The sequence below is a fragment of the Gracilinanus agilis genome, chromosome 2, assembly GCF_016433145.1.
Source record: "Gracilinanus agilis isolate LMUSP501 chromosome 2, AgileGrace, whole genome shotgun sequence".
Lineage (NCBI taxonomy): Eukaryota > Metazoa > Chordata > Mammalia > Didelphimorphia > Didelphidae > Gracilinanus > Gracilinanus agilis.
This window is the reverse complement of record NC_058131.1, coordinates 569,005,270-569,032,242: the sequence shown is the minus strand read 5'-3', so window position 1 is coordinate 569,032,242 and position 26,973 is coordinate 569,005,270. Positions and strand designations below refer to the sequence as shown.

General features: G+C 39.3%; 1 protein-coding gene across 1 annotated transcript in view; it reads right to left on the bottom strand.

Annotated features, from left to right (window-relative positions):
• The window catches only part of ITGA11 (integrin subunit alpha 11), a 229,127-nt gene that overhangs the window by 88,467 nt on the left and 113,687 nt on the right, over window positions 1-26,973 (bottom strand). Inside the window, exons 3-5 of the mRNA XM_044662398.1 lie at window positions 26,036-26,136; window positions 5,488-5,579; window positions 993-1,107 (exon numbers count right to left, since the gene is read on the bottom strand). Of these exons, the coding sequence (XP_044518333.1) occupies window positions 993-1,107; window positions 5,488-5,579; window positions 26,036-26,136 (308 nt within the window). The remainder of the gene's footprint in view (window positions 1-992; window positions 1,108-5,487; window positions 5,580-26,035; window positions 26,137-26,973) is intronic.

Here is a 26,973-nt window from a genome sequence, read left to right as displayed (position 1 = left end):
AGGCGGGCCACCCCCCTTTTCCTCCACCTCCCCTTCCCTCCTTAATATAATAATTCCATCTGCTTGTTGAGCCCTGTTATTAAGGGAGAGGGAGGGTGTATGTATGTGTGGGTAGGGCAAGGTGCTAATCCTCTCACCCTCCATAAAAATGGCAGCAGGCAAGGCTTCTGCAATGATATTGAACAGCAAGGAAATGGGAAGGCACTGAGCCAAGCTGTCTGCACTTGCAGGAGACAAGGCCCAAATTCTTTCCTTACTTTTTCTTCCTGAGTGATCTGAGCTGCCTGTCTGTACCAGGGGAAGAGTGGGTGGTGGGAGGTCTCCCTACTTTAATATTCTAGAATTCCCTTTAAAAAACCCCCCAAAGGTGAAGTGTGAGGTTTGGTACTCCAGGGAACACTAGGCCATTAGAGAAATGATTCCTAGACACCAGGAGGTGTTTGTCTTGGTGTAACTTTTCTTAGATTGATTTCCTCTTCAACTAGATCACTGGACCTCTGATTTACTTACCAATTGTCACAACCGTCTGGGACTTTATTTATTTTTTTAAAACCCTTACCTTCTGGCAGAAGAATGGTAAGGGCTAGGCAATGGGGTCAAGTGACTTGCCTAAGGTCACATAGCTAGGAAGTGTCTGAGGTCAGATTTGAACCTAGGACCTCCCGTCTCTAGAGCTGGCTCTCAATCCACTGAGCCACCCAGCTGTGCCCCCCCCCACACCCCATCCAGGGCTTTTTAAAAGTCCTTTTGTGCCAGTCATCTTATTGGTGCCTCATAAGCATGCTGTGGGACAAGTATTGTCACTGTTGAGACACAGAGTTATCAGGCAACTAGCCTAAGGTCTCCTGGCAAGTTAGCAATTAGAAGAGAAAACCCCTGGGTGCAACTTTTTCTGCCCGCCAATCACAGTCATGGCTGAATTAATCAAAGTTGCAAACTTCCCGTGAAAGGTCTAAGGTCCAATCCAAGAAAGAAACTATGGAGCAACCTACTTTGGAGAGCTGGGGCCACTGTCTTGGAGAATCTGAAGTTGGAATTGACCCGAGAGCACATCCCTGTTGTATAGTATGAACTGCCACACTCGTGAGACCAGAGAGGGCTGCATGCCTACAAAAGATAACAGAAGTATAATTATTAGATAGATGGAACCAAAACAGGGTTGTAATGAGGAATTCTTATACGTGGGGCAGAAAGAGTTGTGGAGGTCAGGGGAATGAATAAATAGCGCCAAAGAGGGAGAGGATGGTGGGGAGCTACAAGGGATAGGTTAACCAGAGGAGCAGTTATGCCATCTTCCATCTCATCCAGGCTCCATACCCACAGGTTTTGGTGAGAAAGGCAGCTTTTGGGGGAAGGGAATTGAAGTTCTGGGAGTTTTTGATACCCTTAATTTTTTGGATGGGAAAAAGGAAGGTTAGTAGGGTAGTGGCCCTGAGCTAGACAAGTGTGTAAAGTCATGCTATATGAAACAGATTGGGTGGTTTGAAGGCTGCTTTGGGGAGGAAACCATACCCCATCCTATGCTGGCACCCTGGAGAAAAGCCCCAATCTCCCTACATTAGTTACACTTCTGAAGTGTAAGGAAAGGCTCTTAAATTTTAGAGCTGGAAAGTCATCCTCCAGAGGTTATCAGGCCCAGCCACTTGCCTCTACTGCCCAAGACAAATGCTCATCTCTCCTAGTTTTGATGTCCCAAGAGGTTAAGAAGTCTTCCTTGTGTCTAATTTCAACTCTCTTGTTGCTTTTTTTTTTTTGGGTGCTATCTGACTCTTCATGACTCTATGTAGGGTTTTCTTGGCAAAGATACCAGAGTGGTTTGCCATTTCCTTCTCTAGCTCATTTTATAGATGAGGAAACTGAGGCAAACAGGATTAAGTGATTTGCCCAGGGTCACACAACTAATACACATCCGAAGCAAGATTTGAACTCAGAAACATAGTCTTCCTGAATCCAGGCTGTGTACTCTATCCACTACCACCTAGCCACTCCTGTTCCTGAACTCTCTTATCATAGCTTAAACTTTTTCATCCCTGAGGGTTGAGATTTGGGGGAGGATGTAGAATAACTACTCCCAGACTTTGACATCTATGCATTTTTTTCATCTCCGGAATGGCCTCCTCTTTTTTCACCTATTCTTGTCAAAATTCTACCCTTCCTTTAAGGCTTATTGCAGTGCTCTCCCTTCTTAGTGAAGCCTTCCATGATCCCTCTTTCTGGAAATGAACTCTTTCTTTTCAAATTTTCCTTTAACTCTTTGCTTAAATCTTTCCTTTGCACCCACAAAACTTAAGAGTCTTGAAACTGGGGCACTGAGACATTAAATGAATGAATGAATTAAATATTTATTAAATGCTTATTATGCTAACAATGGAACTAAGTGCTAGGAATACAAGTAGAAAAGTAAGAATTTCTGCTTTCAAAAAGCTTACATTCTCATTGGGGAGAGAATATGATAAATGACTTGAATAACATGGTCACATAGCAAGTATGTGACAGATGTAGGACTTGAACTCAGGCCTTTCAGACTTCAAGATCAACCCTCTATTCACTATGCTTAGTTGCTCCTTTCCTATCCCAATTTACTCATAGAAAGGTGCTTAATGGAGAAGGAAATGGCAAACTATTCTAAAGTCTTTCACAAGAAATCCCAATGGATAGTATGGTTTACGGGTCATGAAGAGTCTGATGTGACTCAACACAAGAACAACAACAACAACAAAGGTGTTTAATAGCTTAATCCATAATTGTGGAGTTGAAATGGTTCAGTAACCACTGAAAGAAGTAAATATGTCCTTACTTAGTCTTCTTTTATCCTGGATATACAAGTCTAATCCCTTTACTTTTTTCTCAAAGATCCTATTTCCTGTCCTTTAATTGTGCATGCAACTTTCTAGAAATCCATGAGCCCCTTCTTGGAATAATGTTTTTAAATGCATAAAATAAAAGCTATAAGATGACAATGCAAACCAATTATATTGAAAAACAGTTATCAAAACATTAAAAAAGGGGGAGAAGTCTCCTTGGTCTTATCCAAACACGTTTCTGGCAGCTTTCATCTCTATGGACCAGATGTTTCAGTGTTCTCCTTCAGCCACCATAGTTCTGTGGGAGTCATCTTAGTGGCTGCCTGGAACTTTCTCCCTTTCTTTTCTGTTTCTTTTTTTTTTTCTAAATCCTTCCATCTTAGAATCAATGCTGTGTATGAGTTCCAAGGCAGAAGAGCAGTAAGGGCTAGGCAATGGAGGTTAAGTGACTTGCCCAGGGTCACACAGGTAGAAATTGTCTGAGGCCATATTTGAACCCAGGACCTCTTGTCTCTGGGTGTGATTCTCAAGCCACTAAACCACCCAGCTGCCCCAATTTCCCCCCTTTCAAAGATGCAGAAAAGCTCCTTTGGGAAAGGATCCTTAATCCTTATTGCTACTTTTCATAAACTCAGGCCCCAGCCCAAGAGAAAGGAGGCCAGCATGCTATTAGGGCTAACTCCAGAGGCTTTAGGGATAGGGGCCATCACTAGGATATTCAGGGCAGGACAAATTAAATGCTACATACCTATCCCTTCCCTCAATATTTGAATTCAGCTGAAATCAGATTAAAATATACATCAAATGCAGTCTCTAAGAGGATAAAAAAGGGGGTGCGGAGAGAACAAAAATGTATTAATCATCCCCTGTATGCCAGATGCTTCTTTTAAGAAGTATCAAAAGGTACCATGCAGCCCAAGAAGAATGGGTAAAGAAGAAAGGCAAGAGGAGTCCCATTCACTTGGTTTTGGAGAAGTGAGTTGCCTGTGTATCTAGGAGCCTTTGGTATTTTTTAGTACCAACTGGGAGAGCTGCCTCTTTCCATCTCAAATTCCCTCCTTTGGTTGCTGCCCTGGGTTACTGTCTACTATAGTTCTATGTGTCTGGAACTCCCAGATAACTGTCTGCTCTATTCCACTATTGTGTTGAAGGCCTGAGGGGAGCTAACAGATCACCTGCCTAAGACCAGAAGATGTTTAGAAGCCTTTCACTGGGAAGCTTGTGGGGCGATTATTCTTCAAAGCCTTTCCCTCTATCAGCTGGTTCCCTGGAAACAGCTCTCAGAGGGAAGCTCAGAATCCCATCTTCTGCCCAAAATAATGATCTATAATTCAATGGAGTTCCCTTCCAGAGCAGTGGCAGGGGACAAGCAGGAGAATTATTATTTCAATTTATCATTTAGTCACTGTGCATGTTTTTATTGAGCACTGGACTTAGAGTCAGGAAGACCCAAGTTCAAGTTTTACCTGTGTTGTTTACTAGCTCTGGGACTCTGAGCAAGTCCTTAACCTCTCTCAGCCTCAATTTCCTCAATTATGAAACGAGGATAATAATAGCATCTACCTTACAGGTTGTTTCAAGACTCAAATGAGATAAGATTAGTAAAGTACTTTAGAAACTTTACAATATTATATAAATACTAACAACTACTATGTGCAAGGCTGGGAACCAATGAGGCTATGCAGAGGTATAACTATTTCCCTTTCTGACTCTATCTCTACTTTGCCCCAGGCTCCTACTTAGCTTTTCTTTTTGTCAGTTAATTAACATTTATTAAGTGCCTACTATGTGCCAGGCACTGTGTTGTGTCAATGTCTGTGTCTCTTCATCCTCAAAATATTTAAGATTCATCTCCTCTAACTACTTTCCTCAATGAATCCCACTTAGCTTAGCTTCTCTGGGCTTACAGTAACCCCTAGGCAGCTAAGTGGGGAAGGAGCTACAAACTGTCATTCATGGATGTTTTGGGCTCACCCCTATTTTGTGTTACTTGAACTTGATACCACCTGGCTTTGGCTAGGATGGGAGGAAATTTCGCAACTCCTGCCTGGTTCTCTAGATTTGTTGTTATCAGTGAACCCCTTTGGGCTGAAGCCATCCAGCATGGCATTCGGGTTCATTGCTCTCCATCACCATGATGCAGTTCAAGCTGTACTCTGGGCTAGGTGAAGGCCTGACATAGTTCCCCTGGGTTCTTAGGAACATGATTTCCAGGATATTAATTTTCATCCTTTTCTATGGTTCTTTGAAAACATCTTCAGGTCGTGTATTTGTCGTTTGTCTCTGATTTAACCAGGAACTTCCCAAGGTAGGGGCTGCCACCTTCTTCATAGCAGAAATTCCCTTAGGGTGGGAACCATATCTCTTTAATCAGAGATCCTTGAGGTTGTGTACTAAGACATTTTCCCCCACATACTTTCTAGGAGATATAGAGACTGCCAGACCTCTTTCTCTCACACTTGAGGAAAAAAGAGAAAGGTGAATCTACAGCTCTTCCTATCTGTCCCTTGGAGATGTTCTCTGAATGAAGTTCACTTTTAGATGAGCTACTCTTTTATCTGTGATTTACTTCTTCTAAATCAGTATAGAGTTCCTGGTTTTCAGGTATAGGAAGGATGCTGAAGGTGGTGATAGCAGAAGGAACTTGGGGATAGGGACAAGAAAGGTCAGAGGTGTTTCTTACCACAAAACTGTTGTCTTTGGGATTGGTGGTGAGGCTCAAGCCCAGGCGCATGTTATCCTTCCTCTCAGATACATTGGACAGGGTGACTCTTCCTAATGAAGGAGATCAAGAGGAAAAGGGGAATATCAGAACAGAAAGTATCCTAGCACTCTGTATTAGTATCAGTGAGATTAACATGACTTTCTTGGACAGAGAAAGAATTGAGAAGTTGGCCAGGTTTGTCCCTGGTGTATCTATGCACTTCTTTTCCACCTCAGGTGACATCTTTCTGTTCTTCAATTCCCCAGTTGTTTAGGGATCCATACTGTGACCTCCCCTCTCTACCCCCCCATTCAACTAATAAATCTCTTTTTCCCTTCTTTCTTGATCATCAATGACCTCATCAATGTTACATTCAAATCATTATCATCATCACCACACACAGATCTTTTCTTAAATAATATTTTATTTTTATATTAATTAATATATTAATATTTCAGGTCTTTTCTTAACTAATATTTTCCCCCATATTACATATAAAAACAAATTTCTTAACACTCATTTTTTTTGAGTTCCAAATTCTCTCCTTTCTTCTGACCCTCCTTCCCTTTCTCCCTCACTCCCTCCCTGCCCTCCCTGAGACAATAAGCAATCTATATAGATTTTAGATTTATAATCAAATAAAACATTTGTCCATTATTTGTTGTTTTAGAGAAGAGATAACAAATGGAAAAAAGAAGAAAGAAAATGAAAGAGTTCAAGTCTTCTAATAGCCCAGGTAGGGAGACATAATTTGGCCAGATATATTTTGTTGTCCTCAAGTTGTACTACATAGATGGCTGCCTAGTTTGGCTATGTATAGCGAGCAGACCTAGGCTTGAACGATATCTAGCCTCCTGTTAGCCCCACACAGGATTTTGAGATTAGCCTTAAAGTCAAAAACTCCTAGGTTTAAATGCCATCACTGACCAGTACTGCCTTGTTGATTTGGACAAGTTACTTATCCTCTAGGTATCTTCAGGAAACTTTCTAAAACCTCAAATTGTGCAACAGGTGCTGAACTATATAAATAGAAGGAGTCTTTGAAGTAGAAGTTCTCTGTACCCATAAAATCATAGTTCTATCCTCCATCATTCTATGTCCCTTCTCTTCCTCCCCGACACCACCACCACCACCGCCATCACCACCACCACCACCACCACCACCACCACCACCACCTGGACCACCACCATCATCACCACCACACCACCACTACCATGCTCTCCTAGCTCTGATTATTAAAGTGCTGAGAATGGTTGGGAATCATGGTCTTAGGCTAGAAGTAATATTGAGGGGGAGCAGGGCATGGATCTGGGTTACTTGATTTGTACAGGATTCAGCACACCATAATTTATAGAAAAGTGCTAAATAAAGATTTTCTTCTCTTAAGATCATGGAGGAAGTGATACTTTTTTCCCTCAAAGAACAAATTCAGTTCTCTTTCTCTAAGCTCTGGTGGCTGTTTTTCCTCCCTGCATTTCCCCCTTCTCTTTGGAGTTTTCTGAGTCTTCTAGAAGAGGGAGACTCAAATTGTTGTATTCATATATTCTAAGGCTGGAAGGAGTGACTTAGAGCAACTACTTTCTCCTCCCAATCCCTATCAAAACTTGTATTCTATTCTTCTACTTATGGATAACCAACCAGTCCATTATAGTATTAAAGTAATAACCAATACTGATGTTACATATTATATTACTTTACATTATAGTCTATCCCATTACATTATATTGCCCATCAATTTCCCTTCCTCCTTCTGCCAAATGCCTCCACTGAATCCCATAAAATGTTATATTAAATGTCATTCTTGAATCAGAAATCAAATTCCCAAGGAGCGTGAGTACAGTGTCAAACAATCATCCACATCAAAAAGCTCATGATTGATACCAGGGAGGGAGAATTTGAAGAAGAAAGGGAAGAGAGTGGAGGGTGGGGAACAACTGGAACTTTTGGGGGGATGGAAAATGCACAATGGATGGCAGAAAGGCCATGGGGGTGGGGGCAGTACTGTAGATGAGCTTTACCAACTTTACAATTTTGCCCAGAGTTGGTCCTGGGCCCAGACTTTCAAAACGTCTGCTACTGAGCTCCCTGGCTAGGGACTATTTAATTTTACAGGCTTGGTTCTGTCAATAGATTAGGCATATGTAGTGAGAGGGCTTAGCCCCATAGCCATCTGGCAGAGGGCAAGTATTTTTGCTTAATAGCTTTTTGCTTTCTAGAAGGACTATTGGGTTGGGGGCGGGTCTTAGCTCTAAGGGAAACTTAGGAAATGGTTTGTCTGGGGTAAGGGTCAGTGTTCAGTGTAGATGTGAAGTCAATGGCGTGCCCCTTTAGAGTAGATCCATGACTCCTTTCGTTCAGCCCACACTCTCATGATGCTTTCTAAAGCTGCCCAACTCCTCACTGCTGAGCTGTTTATGGCCCCATCCAAAGCAGCGCTCTTCATCTTCCTACCTTTACCCCATCAAAACCTCCCCTCCCTGCTGCTTTGTTCTGGAGTTCATTACTCATTCTCTAGCGATGAGCTGACCAGTTCATTCATGCTAATATAGTAGGAGCTTATAATAGCGCAGTGTGTTCTCTAGGCATCTCCATACCATGTAGCTTCCACTTTGGCCATAATCCTGGTCTTCCCCTTCCCTTTCCCGCTCCCCCACAGGAACTTTGGTCTCTGCCCAGGACACTGAAGTCTGATAGGTGTGTTTATCTTGACCAGAAGCAGGTCTCTAATGACCAGAAGAGGTCTCTAAGCCTCTTCCCCATCATCTCCATTATTATGCTGCCCAGTGACCCATTATGTCTTGTTTTCCCTCTTTAGAAGAAGCTCCTAAGGGTAAGGACTTGAATTTGTATCCCTAGTACTTTGCACAGTGCCTGGTACATAGTAAGTGCTTAATGAATTAGCCAGTTACCTATCTATTCCCATATTACAGGGGTTCTTAACTTGGGAGGGGCTCTATGGAATGGGTCCATGGATAAATTTTAGGGGTACAAAAATTACACTTTTAGCTTTGCTATAATTGACTTCCTTTGCAATCCTATATCTTTTATTTATACATTTAAAAACATTATTTGAGAAGAGATAAATAGGCTTCATTTAGTTGCCGTAAGTGTCCCTAACACAGAAGAGGTTCAGAACCTATGTTATACTATGCCCAAAGAGCTATAAAACAGTGTATACTTTTTGACCCAGCAATATCATTACTAGATCTATATCCCAAACAGATCAAAGAAAAGAAAAAAGATTTAAATGCACCAAAATGTTTATAGTAGCTCTTTTGTGGTGGCAAAGAACTAGAAATTTAGGAAATGCCCATTATTTGGGAACTGCTTAAACAAGTTATGGTATTTAAATGTGATGGAATGCTATTATGCTCTAAGAAATGATGAAGGAGATGGTTTCAGAAAAACCCATGAAGATTTATATGAACTGATGCAAAGTGAAGTGAAATGAGTCAGGAGAACATTATTCACAGTAATAGCAATATTGTAATAATAATTAACCGTGAAAGACTTAGGTACTCTGATTAATACAATGACCCATAACAATTCCAAAGGACTCATGATGAAAATGCTATCCACCTCCAGAGAGAGAGAACTGATGGACTCTGAATGCAAACTGAAGCACATTTTAATTTAATTTAATTTTATTGCCTCCTTTTTTTTGCAACATAGTTATTATGGAAATATCTTTTGTATGACTCACATGTATAATAATTATCATATTGCTTATCTTCTCAATGGGTAGGAGAGGGCCAGGAAGGAAGGTGAGAATTTGGAACTCAAAATAAAAAAGTGAATGTTAAAAATAAATAAAATAAAGAATAGACAAAAAAAAAGGCCTGATCTAGGGATGTTTTCCTTTTAACAACAATTAAAGCTTCAACCGAAAGGAATGAAATTCTAATGTCAGAATGTTGGACAATGTGATGAAGAGGGAGTGAGTGGGTGAGTTAACAATCTTATTACATGCTTGCTATGTGCCAGGCAGTATGCAAAGCACAGGGCATAAAAATAAAGTCTAATACACTCGTTCTTATTCTCAAAACACCAGGAATGGCCTCTGGTAAAAGAGGGGATTTCAGACAAGTCTTTTTTTTTTTTTAAACCCTTACTTTCTGTTTTAGAATTGATGCTAAGTACTGGTTCTCAGGCAGAAGAGCAATAAGGTCTAGGCAAATAGGATTAAGGGACTTGCCCAGGGTTCACATAGCTACGACTTGTCTGAGGTCATATTTGAACCTAGGAACTCCCGACTTCAGGCCTGCTTCTCTATCCCCTGAGTCACCTAGCTGCCCCTGATATGAGTCTAGAAAGAAGTCAGGAAAGCTAAGAGTTGGGGATTAGGAGAATAGCATTCCAGGAATGGGGTGCAACCAACTAAGCTGGGAGGTGGAAGGCTATATTTGAGGAAAAGCAAATAGACAAGTGTGCCTGGTTGTGGAGTATGTACATCATATGGAGGGGAATAAAGTCTAAGATGTCTAGAAAGGTAGGAAGGGACCAGGTTGCAAAGAGCTTAAAATACCAATTGGGATTTTATATTTGATCCTAAGGTAAAAGTGAGCCACATGAATTGATGGAATAAATGGGTCATATGGTCAGATCTGTGCTTGGCAGTTTAAATGGATGGGCTGGCATAAAGAGATTTGGGACAGAGATAACAGTTAACAGGCTGTTGCAATAGTCCTTGTGTGAGGTTAGGAGGGCATGCACTATAATGGCAGCTATGAGTGTAGGGAAGGTAGAAATGACAAGGTTTGGCAGCAGATTGGCTATATGAGGCTCATGTGAATGGGGCATTGAGGATGATATTGAGGCTGTAAGCCCTAGGAAAGTAGGAAGATGGTGATGCCTTTAAGAGTAAGATTTTTTGGGAAAAGATAATGACTTCTGTTTTGGACAAGTTGATTTTGAGATGCTTCTGGGATATCCATTTTGAGATGTTAAATAGTAGTTGGTGATGGAAGATTGAAGCTCAGGAAAGAGACTAGGGCTGAAGATAATAGATCTAGGAATCATTAATGTGGGATAATGATCGAATCCATGGGAGCTGATGAAATCACCAAATGACACAGTAAAAAAGGGAAAGAACTCAAGGTTCAAGACAGTCTTGGGGGATTCTCCTAGTAGTTAGGCAGGACATGAATGAAGATCCAGGAAAGAAAATTGAGGAAGGGCAGCAAGGTAGCACAGTAGATAAAACTCCAGGACTGGAATCAGGAGGACCTGAGTTCATATCTGTCCTCAGACTCTTCATAGCTGTGTGACCCTGGGAAAGTCACTTAACCACAGTTGCCTAGCCTATACAACTCTTCTGTTTTGGAGCCAATACTTAGTATCAAATCTTAAAACAAATTTTTTAAAATTATATATAGAAACAAATTTTTAACAATTTTTTCCTGACCTTTTGCAATCCAGATTCTCTCTCTCCTTTCCCCTCCATAGATGGTAAACAGTCTGATATAGGTTATTCTAGTGTTGTCATGCAATACAAATTTCCATATTTCTCATGTCACAAAAGAAGACATATATCACACATGGAAGAAAAAAGTCATGAAGGAAATAAGATGAGAAATGGTATGGTTTGATATGCATTTATACTCTAACATTTCCTTCTATGGTTGCCGATAGGATTTTTTTCATGAGTTCCTTGGGATTGTCTTGGATTCTTGCATTGCTAATAATAGTTTAGTCCTTCGTAGTTGATCATTATACAATATTTCTGTTACTGAATAATACAGTGTTCTCCTAGTCCTGCTAATTTCACTTTGCATCCAAATTTTTCTGAAATTATTCTATTTGTTATTTCTTATGGCACAATAGTATTCTTTTACAACTGTATGCCATTCTCCAATTGATGGACATCCCTTCAGTTTCCCATTTTTGTCAACACAAAAAGGGCTGTTATAAATATATTTGTATGAGTAGATCCTTTTCCTACATCTTTGATCTCTTTGGGATATAGATCCAGTTTTGATTTTGCTCTGTGAAAGGGTAGGCACAGTTTTATGGCCTTTTGAACATGGTTCCAGATTGCTTCCTAGAATGGTTGTATTAATTCATAGCTCCACCAACAGTGTATTAGTGTTCCAATTTTCCCACATCCCCTTTAGCAGTTATCATTTTCCTTCTTTGTCTTTACTATTGATTCTAAGATAAAAGGTAGTATTTTTTTAAAAAGGAGATTGAGGAGAAGTAGTCAGATAGGTAGGCAGAGAGCCATGTCAATGGGAGAGATATTTTTGGGCATGGAGCCTTATACCTTTTCGTCATTATCTACTGAGGACTTTCTTATATCGCAAAGCTTCCATTCAAATCTGTATTTCTCCCACAGTGCTCCATTATCAGCACAGTGATCAAAGTCTCTGGGTCAGGAAGATAAAAGCTGAGGCTAATAACTCTAAAGAGTATCTTAGAATTTTGGAGAGAATCTTGGGATTCTCTTTTATCCCAGACCTGCCTAGAGCCAGCACATATAATAAACAAGGAGAGTTCTGCTGGAGGTCGGAAATGAGTCCTCACATCCAGTGCTTGCAGACATACACACACACACACACACACACACACACACACACACACACACACATACATATAAAGAGAAGGAAGGAGTCAAATAACACTTCCATTTACTGGAATAGCATAGCTTTGAGGGTTGGATGTCCCCACATTTTTTGGACCAATATTCTGCTCACTTGTCCTTTGAGTGTTTCCTTGGGAAGTTTTGCATGACTGTGTTTCTGAATTACCTGAGAATTTGGGCATGCATTGTATTGCTGGGATATTGTAGGAGCAGAAAAAACCTGTGACTGATTCATACCTTCTCAGAATCCTCCCACTCCAATAGAACATAAACTCCTTGAGGGAAGGCACTGTCTCATTTTTGCTCTTGTGACGTAGAAAGTATTTAATAAATGCTTGTTGACTGATCTTTTCCTCTCCACATACAGGCATACATGAGATAATGCTTGAAATTCAGGGAACAAGAACAGCCTCATTCCAAAATTCTCTCTCCTTTACTCCTCTCTCCCATCCCCAAATCCCCTAAGTATGCATCTCAACTAAGTTTTATAAGGTAATCAATGGTTTGACTTAATTTACACTAAAGTATAAATGATCAAACTTAGCCCTGCCAAGATGATATTTGCATTTTAAATACTATTAGAACAACCCTAAAGGCTCTCTAACTGGTAGAATGTGGGGCAGAGGGAACAAACTGAAGTGAAAAATTAATCATCGTTGGGAGAGAGGTTGCTTATGGTTTTGCCCTGTCTACTTACATTTAAGTCAGGGGTTGTTAATTCTGCCTGAACATAAAGTTGGCCCTAGCTTTGTATCTCTGGTCCCAGCCAAAAGCCATAGGAGAAGAAAGAGAATTCCAAGCAGTAGGAGCACATGGAGTGAGGATTGCTGCCTGGAAAGATTTTAGGAAATCCAGAGCTTGGGCTCCCTTCATTTTTCCACTGGGGCTGAAACTTATATGGATTCCAACTGTCATTGGCTGCTATTCATTTTTCCCCCCTGGGAAGGAGGAAGCTCTAAGACTGGGAACTCTTTGATTGTTAATTTCCCCATCTCCTGGCGTATTCCTCTTGCTCCCTCAGTGCCTCTTGCTATCTAGAGAAGTGATAACAACCTCAAATACCAAGGACAGAATGCTGAAATGGGAGTCAGGAAGATCTAGGTTCAAATCTGGATTCAGATACTTCTTAGTTGTGTGATTCTAGGCAAGTCACTTCTCTGAGTGGGGATGAGTGTGTTAAAATCTGTCTTTCTCATAAGAAGTATTTCACTCCATTATTTTTCAAGAACCTAGAGAGAAGTTAGTATTTTCCCTTCCTTTTAGAACGCCCCCTTCACAAACCCTTGACCTGCCAACTGCCTTATTTTGTAATCTACAAGCTAGTAACTCACTTATCTAAAGATGTAAAATATGAGGACATCAGGCCAGAACAAAGGATGGGAGGAGAAAGGTGGGAAGGGGGGGGACAGTTTCTATCATTGGAAGACCCTATAAATTGGGTCTTTGGACTCAATACTTTGATATTCCTTAGGCAACCAAAGCTGGGGAATGTCTCTTTCATAAAAGAACAAACAGCTGTCATCTACTTTGGCTTCTGAGCTCCGTGTTTGAGAACTTCTTTCAGTGGTGGGGTCCACTGTCCTCGACTCCATCCCATACAGGGAGAATAACAGGGTTGCCATGAGAATCAAAGGAGATGATGTGAATTATGTACTTTGTATACCTTGAAGTGCTATATAAATGCCAGTTAATATTTTCTTTTCTTTTTTTAACCCTTACTTTATGTCTTAATATCAATTCTAAGACAGAAGAGGCTGGACAATCAAGGCTAAGTGACTTGCTCAGGATCACATAGCTAGGAAGTGTCTGATGCCAGATTTGAAAGCAGGTCCTTCCAACTCCAGGCCTGGTCCTCTATCCCGCTGAGCTGTTCCTTCTCATTTTGTTTTTACTGGAGTTCAGATAGAAAAAGTCTTGGGACAAATTGCTATTCTGCCGTTATTTTTTTATATTTAATGTTCTACAGACTATTGCATAAAGGGATAAAATAATTGCTTTTTTGTTAGTTGAATAAACTATTGGGATATAAATATTCTGTATGCTCATTATGAGTATCCTCAGTACACCACCCGTAGCAGATATGATAATAGGAATGATGTAAATATACATCATAGACTGTTTCTGCATGATTTTCATCTCCTCTGTAGGTTTCTATATTATAAAAAGTTTCTTTTGGTGTAGTTTGGAAATTAAGAGTATTTGGTATGATAGCATCTATCAGAAACATTGTTCTTAAGTTTTTATGGATTTAATATTACTTGGTACAAGAATCTAGTCTGTTATAATCCTCCATTTCTAATCCCTTCCAGAATATTTATAATTTATACTATGGAGACTTGTTGTCCATCAGTCCTTGAATTATAGCAAACTTTGAATGCATAATGATAGCCACCAGCTCATATCTTGTTATATACTGTGTTGATGCTAAATTTTTAGTGTGATATATTACATTGCTTTTACCATTTCTTTTTTTTTTTTAAAGAGACCTCCGGTCTTAGAATTGAAACTAAATATTGCTTCCAAGGCAGAAGAATGGTGAGGGCTAGGCAAGTGGGGTTAAGTGACTTGCCTAGGATCACATAGTCAGGAAGTGTCTGGGGTCAGATTTGAACCCAGGTTCTCCTGACTCCAGGCCTAAAGCTCTACCCACAATGTTACCTAGCTGCTTCACCATTTCTTTTCATAATTGGTCACTAAGTCCAGATTTCATAAGGCTAATGCTTCTGTAATTTTCAATGGCAACAACCTGATCCTGAATGGTCATCAATAAGCCCCTTCATTTCCATAAACAAATCTGCACAATTTGGTCATTTCTTTATCATTTTTTTTGGTCATCTGTTTTTGGTTATCTGTTATCATCCTTTATTACTTCTTGGTAAAGTGATACCTACTTGTTCCAGAAACATTTCTGTAGGCTTTATTCTCTTTTTTTATGTGCTCCAAATCGCTGACTCCTTTTTTGGTGATAAAATGTTAATCTATCCTATATTTTCTCTGGCTGCATTAGGATAATAGGCCCTGCATTCAATATTGTACAGTTCTTTGTTAGGATACTTTCCAAATCTGCTGTGATTCACCTAACAATTCCAAAAGGGCTTATTGAGATTGGTTTTTGGGAGGTATTAACTGCTTTAAATATGTTCTCATTTAGTTTTGATTTCAGGTTGCCAGCAAGTTTCTTTCCCTCCCCCTAAAATCTTTACCTTTTATCTTAGAATCAATACTGCATATTGGTTCCAAGGCAGAAGAGTGGTAAGGGCTGGGAAATGGGGATTAAATTCAGCAAATTTCATAACATATCCAGCCACAGCCTTCTTTTTTATGTCTTTTTGACTGATGTGTTTTGCCTGGAGGAGACAAATATATTTGTTGATATTGTCTTCATCTGCTAATTTCATTGGCTCTCTAGATTGACCAGTCTCTATCTTTCCTCAGAATGCATAAGACAAGTTATACTTATCTAGTATAAGTGACATTTTACTATCCTTAGAAAAGATTCTATGAGATGAAAGAGCACTTCAGTGTTATTGTTGTTTTTTGCCAAACCAGATAGCTTGCTGTCATCATGTACATCAAGTGATTAATATGATGCTGTGGTTTGACTTCCTCTTTAACTTGGAATTCATACTTAATTCTGCTTAGAAGAGATGATTGTATATTTAAGACCATCCTAGATATTCTTAACGGTAGAAATCTGTGAACTTGTTTTAAAAAAATGTTTTATTAATTATTTTTCATAGCAATCCTATGTCTTTTTTATACTTTTAAAAACATTACCCTGAGAAGGGGTCTAAAGGCTTCACCAGACTGACAAAAGGGTGCAGAACAACTCCTGACAAAATGATAATGGGTTTAAACTGTTTCCATAAAAAAGCACATTTTCTGTCAATCATTCTCGATACTCTTATTTGCTGGTTTGTTTTGAGTAGAGAATAATTTTCCACGAGGACATCAAATACTCCAGTGTTTTCACTAGATTATGATCTATTTTATATATTTGTACTACATGAACAAAGTAGGAGGGCAGAACTGAGTCAAATACTCTGTGATAGTCAATAAAAATAGGATAAACATTAGACTTTTCAACAATTACTGAATCAGTAACAAATTGTTCTCTGTTCCCAGACACTTTTTGGCCCACCCTTTGGTTCTTTAGTGTATATATTGTTTTCTTGTAAGTGTTTATAGATTTTTTTTTCTGAAAGTCAAGCTGTGAATGCTTATATAAAGTAGATAAACATGCAATTGACCTATATTTGAGGAGATTCTGATTCTTTTGGGAACAAATAAGTGATGAAGGCAATTAAGAAAGATGGGGTCAGGCTGGCAGATGAGAGGAACTCAGTAAAGTGCTATGCTAGTAATTCATGCATCACTGTGAAGTGTTTGTGCCAACACTTATGATTCTTATCTGATGTCACTGATTTATAGTTTTTTTTTAATCCTTACCTTCTATCTTAGAATCAATACTATGTATTGGTTTTAAGGCAAAAGAGCAGTAAGGGCTAGGCAATGGGGGTTAAGTGACTTGCCCAGGGTCACACAGCTAAGAAGTGTCTGAGGGCAGATTTGAACCTAGGACCCTCTAGGCATGGCTCTCAATCCACTGAGCCATCCAGCTGCTCCCGCTTTCTAGTTTTTTTGGAAAGCTAGAATTTCAGGTATTTCTACTGATAGAACTGTTCTGTAATTCATTATATTAACTATTTGCAAGTATTCTGTTTCTCTCTCTGTCCCTCTTTACTCCTTTATCTTGTGTCTTAGAATTGAATGTTAATACCAAGGCAGAAGCGCAGTAAGGACTAGGCATTTGGCATTAAGTAACTTGACTGGGGTCACACAGTTAGGAAATTTCTGAGGTCAGATTTGAATTCAGGACCTCTCCATTCTAGGACTGGCTCTCTATTCACTGAGTCACCTAGCTGCTCCCTTTTTGTTTTTCTTTTGATCCAACTTGTATTTTTATTGTTTGGTTTCTTGTGATCATATAGATGACCAAAAATTTTGCACATTCTCTTTCTTTGGGAATTCTCTCTCTCTCTCTTTTGATTTCTTTGATATTCAAATCTCTGTGGTAAAGTTTTTGACTCATGCTGAATTGTTTATTTTGTTCTTTGTGTTGCTCTGACTTTTTGTATAGCTTTGACCGATTGACATTTATTTTCAATAGTTTTTTAAGGGAATCTAGATTTTAGAGGTAGGGGGTCCAGTGGATTGATTGCTACATCTGGAATAAGGAAAATTCAAGTTCAAATCCTGCCCTAAACATTAACTAGTTATGTGATTCTGGCAAGTCACCTAATCTCTGGCTGTCTCAATTTCTTCATCTGTAAAATAAGAATAATAATAGCATCTACCTCCCAGGATTGTTGTGAAAAGACATAATAAGGTAAAGAGCTTTGTAAACCTTAAAACACTATATAAATGCTAGCTATTATTATATGATGATATAGATCTATTTTCCAGATATTCTTCATTTTTCTTTTCTGTCACCTTTAACTGGATGATATTTAAGTTTTCTTTTGTCCAACTTTATATCTATATCTATATCTATATCTATGTCTATGTCTATGTCTATGTCTATGTCTATGTCTATGTCTATGTCTATGTCTATGTCTATGTCTATATCTATATCTATATCTATAACCCTTACCTTCTGTCTTGGAATCAAGTCTCAGTTCCAAGGAAGGAGAGCAGTAAGGGCTTGGCAATGGGAGTTAAGTGACTTGCCCAGAGTCACACAGCTAGGAAATGGCTGAGGCTAGATTTGAATCCAGGTATTCCTGACTCCAAGTCTGACTCTCTATCCACCAAACCACCTACCTGCTCCCTGTCCAATTTGATATTGGTGCAATCTTCTAATTTCTTTCTGGTGATCTTCAATTTCAAGTTGCTTCTGTCATTATGGTGTTTAACATTAGTTTTATAATATTTTGTTTTTGTTGAGTTGCTTCAGTTGTGACTGACTCTTCATGATCCCATTTGGGGTTTTCTTGGCAAAGATACTATAGTGTTTCCTTCTTTAGCTCATTTTACAGATGAGGAAACCAAGGCAAACAAAGGTAAGTAATTCATCTAGAGTCACACAGCTGGGAAGTGTCTGAGGCTGGATTTAAACTCAAGAAAAAGAATCTTCCTGGCTCCAGGCTCAATCCTCTATCCACTTTGTCACCTAGTTGCCCATTATATTCTATAGTATAGAGTATATTATATTGTATCAGGTCCTGAAATGACTAAAAGCAAAATGAAGCCCTCGCCAATAATTGGTAAGATCTGTTTCCAGTTTCGTTATGATTTTGTACTTGCACATGAGAATATTCATTTCTTCAGGCTGTTTCATGGCCTTTCATGCCCTGTCTACTTTGGTGAATAATATCATCTTCTCTGAAACATTTCCAGAAAGGTGGGGCATTTGGTATTTTTGCTTCGTTCCAATTCAATGTTTCTTTTTGTGGTACCAAAACACAAAGCCTCTACAGGCTGGCTCTCTTAGGAGCAGCTGAATCACGTTGTCCCAGATGCTAACCCAATCAGCAGCACTGCCAGATTCCAATTGGCTGGCATTTTATGGTCCTTGCCAAGCCTGCGTGGCTACCCTAACATAACGGTCTCTGGTATACAAAGTCCTGGCTTTGTACAGTTTCCTTCCTTTCCTGGCCACACTCCTGACTCATCTCCACAGTCCTTTTTCTACCATAGAAACGTCTTTATTTGGAAGCTCACTCCACCTCTGGACTACTTCTCACATTGGAAGTATCTTCCTTCTTTGTGGCCATTCCTCCTGATTGGCGGATTTCTTCCAGCACCTCCATATTAAGGAGGAGGCCCAGGCCAGGGGTGTCTTCCTTCTTTCCTCTCTAGGCTGCATTCCTTCAGACTGTACCCAGAACTGCAAATCCTCTCTCCTTCTCAGCTCCTTCTATGTGTGTCTTCCTCCATTAGAATGTAAGACCCCTGGGGGGCAGCTGGGTAACTCAGTGGATTGAGAGCCAGGCCTAGAGACGGGAGGTCCTAGGTTCAAGTCTGGCCTCAGATACTTCCCAGCTGTGTGACCCTGAGCAAGTCACTTAACCCCCATTGCCTACTCTTACCACTCTTCTGCCTTGGAGCCAATACACAGTATTAACTCCAAGACGGAAGGTAAGGGTTAAAAAAAAAAAAAAGAATGTAAGACCCCTGAGGGCAGCCAAGGTCTTTCTTTTAATTGTACTATATTCCCGTTTCTGGTGTTTAATACAGTGCTTAGCACATAGTAATGACTTAATAAATGCTTTTTGTCTTGACGACATCACCTTGGTTTCCTGTTACTTTGAGTACCAAAACCCTTTCTCTATCTCTCCTCTTTCACTGGGCACGGCTTGGACAATGGGTTGGGTGACAATAGCGATTGCTATTGTTTTATTTTTCTCATCTTTATGCTCAATGGTGCTCAGATATGTGATCTTGGGGTAAGTTACTGTCTTACTGTTAGCCTTTTATGATTAGTTTTTCCTTTTTTATTAATAGAATTTATTTCTAGGTATCTCAGCCTCTCTTTCCCGTCTGTTTGCATAAAAGGCAAACAGATATGCCTCTATAGATTATGTCTTTTATGTTTCCATTTTTCAGTTCATCCTCTGGGGGTGAACATTCACAAGTTATTTTTCATATATTAAAAATGTAGCTATATAAAGTGTTTTTTTTTTGGTTCTACTCATTTCATTCTTCATTATCTCTTTTAATCTTTGAAATTTGAAAAAATTAATCTGCTCATCATTTCTTCTAGTGCAGTAGTATTCCATCACAATCATATACCATAATTTGTTTAGCTATTTCCCAAGGATGGACTTTCTCTTGATTTCTAGTTCTTTGCCACCATAAAGAGAGCTACAACAAATACTATGGAACATGTTGGTCTTTTCATTTTTCTTTGATCTCCTTGGGAACCAGACTGGGTCTAAGGGTATACAGTTTTATACCTCTCTGGATGTAATTCCAAATTGCTCTCCAAAATAGTCAGATCAGTTCACAATTCTGTGTACGTGTCTCCATGATTGTTTTTCAATGAATTATTATATTGGTTGATTAATGCACACACATTTGTATATTGAAAGTACTGGGATGAAAGTTCTACTGACTCAAAGAAAGCATCTTTGGGACAACTCTAGTAGCAAATAGGACAAGAAGGATGGTATGTACTTCTTCCTGTTCCTACATGGTTTTGCTTTCTTCTTCTAGGTTTGAAAGTCTTTCATTCTATTTAGTTTAGAGGTTATGAATATTCAGTATGATGACAGCTATTTAACATGTTTTTGAATTTTTGTGGATCAAAATTATTTCCAGTTAATTATTAGTAATACTAGCATTCGTGATAATGATCTAGTTCCAGGACAGTTTATTTGCTGAATTCTTGAGGATATTTTGAAGTTCGTATTTGTGCTATGGAGATGTATCTTCTCTTAAATTTTTGAAGAATAGTGAGCTATGGGTGAATAATCTGGCTTTTTTAGGTACTTGATAGGTGAAAAAGTGTTATTATTATTGTTAATTTCCCAGAGGACACTAAGAGCCTTTTTTGCTATTGAGCTTTGGATAAAACCCAGCAAAATGGGATTAATTTGGAAGTCAGCCTGCTAGAGGAAGCCATTCAGGTCACAGATGGTTGTAGGTGATCTTAACTATCAACTGATTCCATCCCCTTCTACAGGTGAGGAAACTAAAGTTTAGAGCAAGAAAATGACTTATCCAACATCACACATTAAGATAGTGGCAAAACTTCGACTCAGCACCCAAACCTTATGATTCCTAGTCAGATATATTTTTAATTATATCACTCTGTCTCCTATATCCTCTGTATAAGGTCTACATACAAGAACTTTTAGTATCCTGTGGCCATAAGATAGTGGCTCTTTAGCATAAATGATGAGAAAAGGTGAATATGTATGTTTTTGGCTATGGTTGAATTCTTTCAGGCATTCTGGTATTCTGCGTGTAGGAGGAACCTTATTGATTGGACAACAACTTATAAATGGAACTTATAAATTCATCTCTTTCTCCCAGTTTTGTCAGGATACTCTCAATTCTAACTCCCAAACACTTCCACCTAAACTGTTTCTTAATATTTCCTGGGGTGGAAACAATCTCTGTGGGCAGTATTAATCAAGATTTATAAAAGAGGGGGCAGCTGGGTAGCTTAGTGGATTGAGAGTCAGACCTAGAGATGGGAGGTCCTATATTCAAATCTGGCCTCAGACATTTCCCAGCTGTGTGACCCTGGGCAAGTCACTTGACCCCCATTGTCTACCCTTAACACTCTTCTGCCTTGGAGCCAATAAACAGTATTGACTCCAAGACAGAAGATAAGGGTTTTAAAAAAAAGATTTATAAAAGAAGAAATGGGAATAGCAAGCCAGATATTTCCTTATGATCTTGGTAAGGCAAGTCATTTTACTTTATAGGGTCTCAGTTTTTTCATATATAAAATGACAGTTGGATCAGATGACAACTTCTTTTCAGCTCTAAATTGATGATCTTGGGAATGAGCAATGTCTGCTTTCAGGGTTTGGGTAAGGTAAAATTCCCCCCCAAGAGAGATGTCAAAAAATAGAAAGTCTTAATCCTAATGAAGTGATATCCTCTTTCATAGGGAGCTCATACTCTTCCTTCTCTTCCTTCCAAGCAAATAAAAAAGAGATAGTGTCCCATGTTTTGAACTTCTAACCCACCCGTGGAGTTGGAACAACTGCAGTTGTTGACATCTGGATAAAACACCATCATGTTACTGGGACAGCTGGGGATTTGGCTTCTTGGCTGGGATCTGTGTATTCTTAGAATTTAGCTTTGATGATAGCCTTTCATCCATCTGCTTATCTTCCTAATTTTTAGGGGGTCTTCTTGCCCATCAGGAAGAGTCCGACCTTCACACAGTCCTTCTCTTCTGTCGCCACTCTAAAGGAGATAGGGCATGGTTGGAAGGTGTGGCTGAAACTGTTCTGATGATTGTTTTGAAATCAGAACAGTCTCCCAGGACTGTTATTCCACCATGAAAAGATGCCTCGTCAACTAAATCAGCATCTTTCTATGACTGCGATAGCTTTCCTGAGAGGTGAGAGAATGTATCACTACTTCAATGGATTTGTGACCTTATCCTCCCCAAAGATGCCCATTGCTACTCATCCATGCCTTCTCATTCTTTATAAATCTAGAGTTAGAGGGCACCTCTGAGGCTATCCAGTCCAATTTGTAAAAACAAATGAGGGAGTGATTTTATGAGGCTCAGGGAGCCTTGACTTGCCCACTGGCTCACAGGCACTCATCATCAGGTGTAGAATTTGAATCTAGTTCCACTGAGTCCAGAGTTAATGCTATTGTTACAATGCTATGCTACTTCCCTTTCCTGTGGCATTGTTGTCCATTTCCTCAAATAAGTCCTCTATAGGGTCCCACCTATTGTGCTGGCGGTCTTCTCTATTATTTTCTAGGTCTAAAAAGATAGGCTATCCCTCTCTTAACCCTCACTCTCATTACATGACCAGCCTACCTCCTTTCCTAGTCATATATCTTCTACTTCTTTTTTTTTCAACTTTTACCTTCTGTCTTAGAATCATTATATTGGTTGTAAGGCTGAAGGGCTGTAAGGGCTAGTCAAATGGGGCTAAGTGACTTGCCCAGGGTCATACAGCTAAGAAGTGTCTGAGGTCAAATATGAACCCAGAACCTCTCATTTTTAGTCCCAGCTCTCAATCCACTGAACCATCTAGCTGCCTCTATCACCCATGTATTTTTATGACATATTTTACATCACTTCACACAAGCAATTCATAATTCATAACATGCCAGAGTCTATGTCCACCATGCATCTCCCTTGCCCTTTGAGTAACTTATAATTTTCACTCTTTGGAAATTCTGATATTCCATGATTTGTAGCCAAATGGCATTGACAGAATAATATTAGTGTTGAAAATGTGGGATTTTCTTTCAGGGAGAAACTTGAGGTCAAATGCAGTAAAGCCTGTTCTTGTCCTCGACTCAATTTTGAATCCAGTTTATTGTCCACATGTAGTAGCTTTTCTAAAATGGATATGCTGATGGATGAGCTCTGTGGGTTGTCCATCCAACGGCATATCCTAGCCTGGACAAATGGCATTTTTCATTCACTTCATTTTTCCTATGTGGCTAGAGGCTAAAGTTTTCTTCTTTGTTTGTTTATTTATTTTGATGTGTGACTTTGGATCGCTTTAGGATGCTCTGTAATGTGATCAATATGATGTCACCAGTAAAGAACTGGAGGATTTCACCAACTAGAATAAGGGTTCTTACAGTGGAATTGCTTGTCAACTCTAGGAGCAGGGAGGGAAGAGGGGAGGGAGACAACATGAGCCATATAACTTTGGAAAACTTATGAGTAAATTTGTTATTGGAATAAAATAAAGATAAAATAGAAAATAAAATAGAATAAGAATTCTTTTTTTGCATTATGGGTTACTTCTCAGATGTTTCAAAATTCATAAAATGCATCCATTGGAATAGCTAGGTAGTTCAGTAGATAGAGAGAGGCCTAGAGACAGGAGGTCCTTGGTTCAAATCTGGCCTCAGACATTTCCTAGCTGTGTGACTCTGCCACTTAACCCCAAATGCCTAGCCCTTACCTCTTCTGCCTTGGAACCAATATTACCTCTGTTCCTGGTCATATATCTTCTTCTTCTTTTTAAACCTTTACCTTCCATCTTAAAATCAATATATTGATCCTAAGGCAGAAGAGCCATAAGGGCTAGGCAATGGGAGTTAAGTGAATCACACAGCTAAGAAGTATCTGGTTTTTTTAAACCCTTACCTTCTATTTTGGAATTTAATACTATGTATTGGTTCCAAGGTAGAAGAGTGGTAAGGGCTAGGCAAAGGTCACACAGCTAGGAAGTGTCTGAGGCCAGATTTGAACCTAAGACCTCCCATCTCTAGGCCTGAATCTCAATAAAATGAACCACCTAGCTGCCCCCAGAAGCATCTGATTCTAAGATATACAGTAATGGTTTTAAAAAATGCATTAATTACAAAGGGAAAATAATATAAAGATGTGTTTTTTTCCCATCCAAGTTCATGGACCCCCTGAAATCCATCCATGGACTCCAAGTTAAGAACCCTTGACCTAGAGATAATAATCTCCATTTGGACTCTGGTCAAGACATTTTCCATAACAGCCACAAACACCTTTGGCTAGCATTTATTTTCTTATTGTATGAATTCTTTTATATTAATATTAATCATCAGAGATGCATCGCAGAAAGTCCTCTCTGTTGCATCAATCATAAAATCTCATATGATCTTAATATATGTATGGGAAATACTTTATCAGAGAAAAACTCTTTAAGTCTCCATTTTGTTCCTCCCAAATCAATACTTTTTATAGCCAAGAAACAATAAGCACAATGGGAACTTGTATTCTTTATATTTTTAGTTGATTGTTAGTCTATAAAGATGTGTTCTGACACAGAATATAATTTGCAAAAACCTCCTTTTTCTCTTCTCATATTTCCCCCCCAAGAAAGTCACAATATGTATATAAATTTTTCTCCTAAAGATTTTTTTAGAGATCAGAAAGTAGGCATATGGCCTGTTATTTACTGAACTCCTCTTCTTGCTCATCTTCTTGGTAATAGAAATATCCATGATTATTTTTTTCCAATCTCATAGTACCTCCTTTCCTTCCTGACATCTTGAGGAGCAATCCCTTAATATCTTTAAAATTATGTACATTTCTGGATGAACATCCATTGTGTTTATTTGGTCTACTCCAGCTACTTTACTGGTCTTCGTTTTCTGAATGCCATCTCCATTTCCAGATGCAGCTCATTAAGGACTGTGACATTGCTATCCAGCTGTGATAATTTCCCTGGCGTTGATGGAGAAAATAGTTCACTTTTAGAAAATCTTGACAATTCTTTTCCATTTATCCTATGTCTATTATTATTCTTCCATTTTTATCCTTAAATGCTCTCTGGATGATCTTGGTCAGTCTCGGCATCTTGGGCCACATTTTCTGAAACCTTGTTCTTTCCATTGCTCATTATTTTATGAGCTGAAATTGCTCACAATCTTCCATCCTCCTGTTCCTTAATATTTTATAAATGAGTTTACACTTGAAACTTGTTTTGCCCTTGGTTGCTATATATTCCTCTGTTCAGCAAACAGATCCTGGACTGACTATTTGAAGCAGTTTCTAGGTTATTCTGGTCACCTTATGGTGATGCTTTGTAATTTGTTTAGCCCTAGTAGGAAATATGGATAGCATTTGTTAATTTCTATTTCTTGACTATCTCCTATTTTGTTTAAATTGGTCAGCCTGGAGCTGTACTGATTTTCCAACGTTCTTTCTCATCTCATTCTAATTTGGTGCTGATTTTGGTCTTTGTTCTGACTATACACAGACAGGGTAATTCAGAAATAACTCCTATCTTGGTAACAGGTCATTTCTTCCAGTTTCATTCAGCTAAACATGAATAAGAGCAAAGGCAGTGGATTATGGGAGTAATCTTGGGCTGGGGCTTAGCAAGGCTGAATCAACAGTAGGATAAGAGGGCAAGGCACTAAAGGAAGGGTCAAAAAGCTACCATTTGAAAGCCAGATCTGACCTGCCATCTGTTTTTGGAAGGCTGAGGATCTAAGAATGATTATTACATTTTATAATATAATAAAACTTTATTTTAAAATGTAAACGCTATTCTTAGTGACTAGGCACTTAGTTTGTAGACTTCTATATTATAAAAGTAGAAGATTGCATAGAGCTGAACTGATTTACTAAGAGGTCGAGATGGTGAATGTTAAGTGACTTGCCTAAAATCAGACAGAGCTAGTAAGTACTAGAATTTGAATTTGAACTCAGGACTTCCTACCTCCAAACCTAGTGCCCTAACCATGGCATCATGCCATAAAAAAAGCACACTCCCTACCAGGTACTATGGATGGTGTTACCTAGGTTCAGTTTGGAGCAATTTCCTTGTACCACTGGACACTTGTAAATATCCCCAGTCTTCTGGTGACCGTTGGTTTCAAATGGAGCTCCCACCACCAACCTAGGAAGAAAGAAGAGAGAAGGTGAGTTCTCACTAGTAGGGCTTGAGAGCAAGGGAGGCAGGAACCATTCTGGAGAAGGGACGTCCCCCAAACTTTCTTGTCTGTATCTGTATACCCATAGGAGTCAAATAGGCCACACAGAGACCCATGACAAAGAGATGAACTGGTGAGGACGCCAGGACACTGACAGTGTTAGCAGAGTGAAGAGCCCTTCTTGGTGGCCTTGGCTGTCCCTTTTGTCCCTGTCTTTACTTCAGGCAGAAGAGGCAGGCAGTTCAGGGATCTGGGCCCAGAGCATCAGTCATCCTCAGAGAAATCTGGGGTTTGGCACTGGAATGGAAGGCAAAAGCTGCCAAACACTTTGCCCTTTGTCTCTGAGCTTACTCAGACACGCATGTGTGTGTTTTTAGGGAAATTAGATCTGTCTGTTCTTGGGTGATTTACATACAACACAACATGATACAGCAGGATGATGCATTGTCTTCTGGTGGAAATAATGATTGGGAGAAAGGGAAGGGAGAGAAGCTGTGGATACTTTCTCTCTCTGTATTCAGAGAATTTAACTCTCAGTAGGCACTAGCAGATAGTATGGAGTGAAGAGGCAGTCCTGGATTTGGCATTTACTAGTTGTATGACTAGTTGCATGACTTCGGAAGCCACTTTTGGGGAATATTCCTTTTTATTTATGTTTTAACTTTTACTTTCTGTCTTAAAATTGATACTAAATTTTGGTTCCAAGGCAGAAGAGCAGTAAGGATTAGGCAATTGGGGTTCAGTGACTTGCCCAGGGTCACACGGTTAAAAAGTGTCCAAGGCTAGATATGAACCCAGGATCT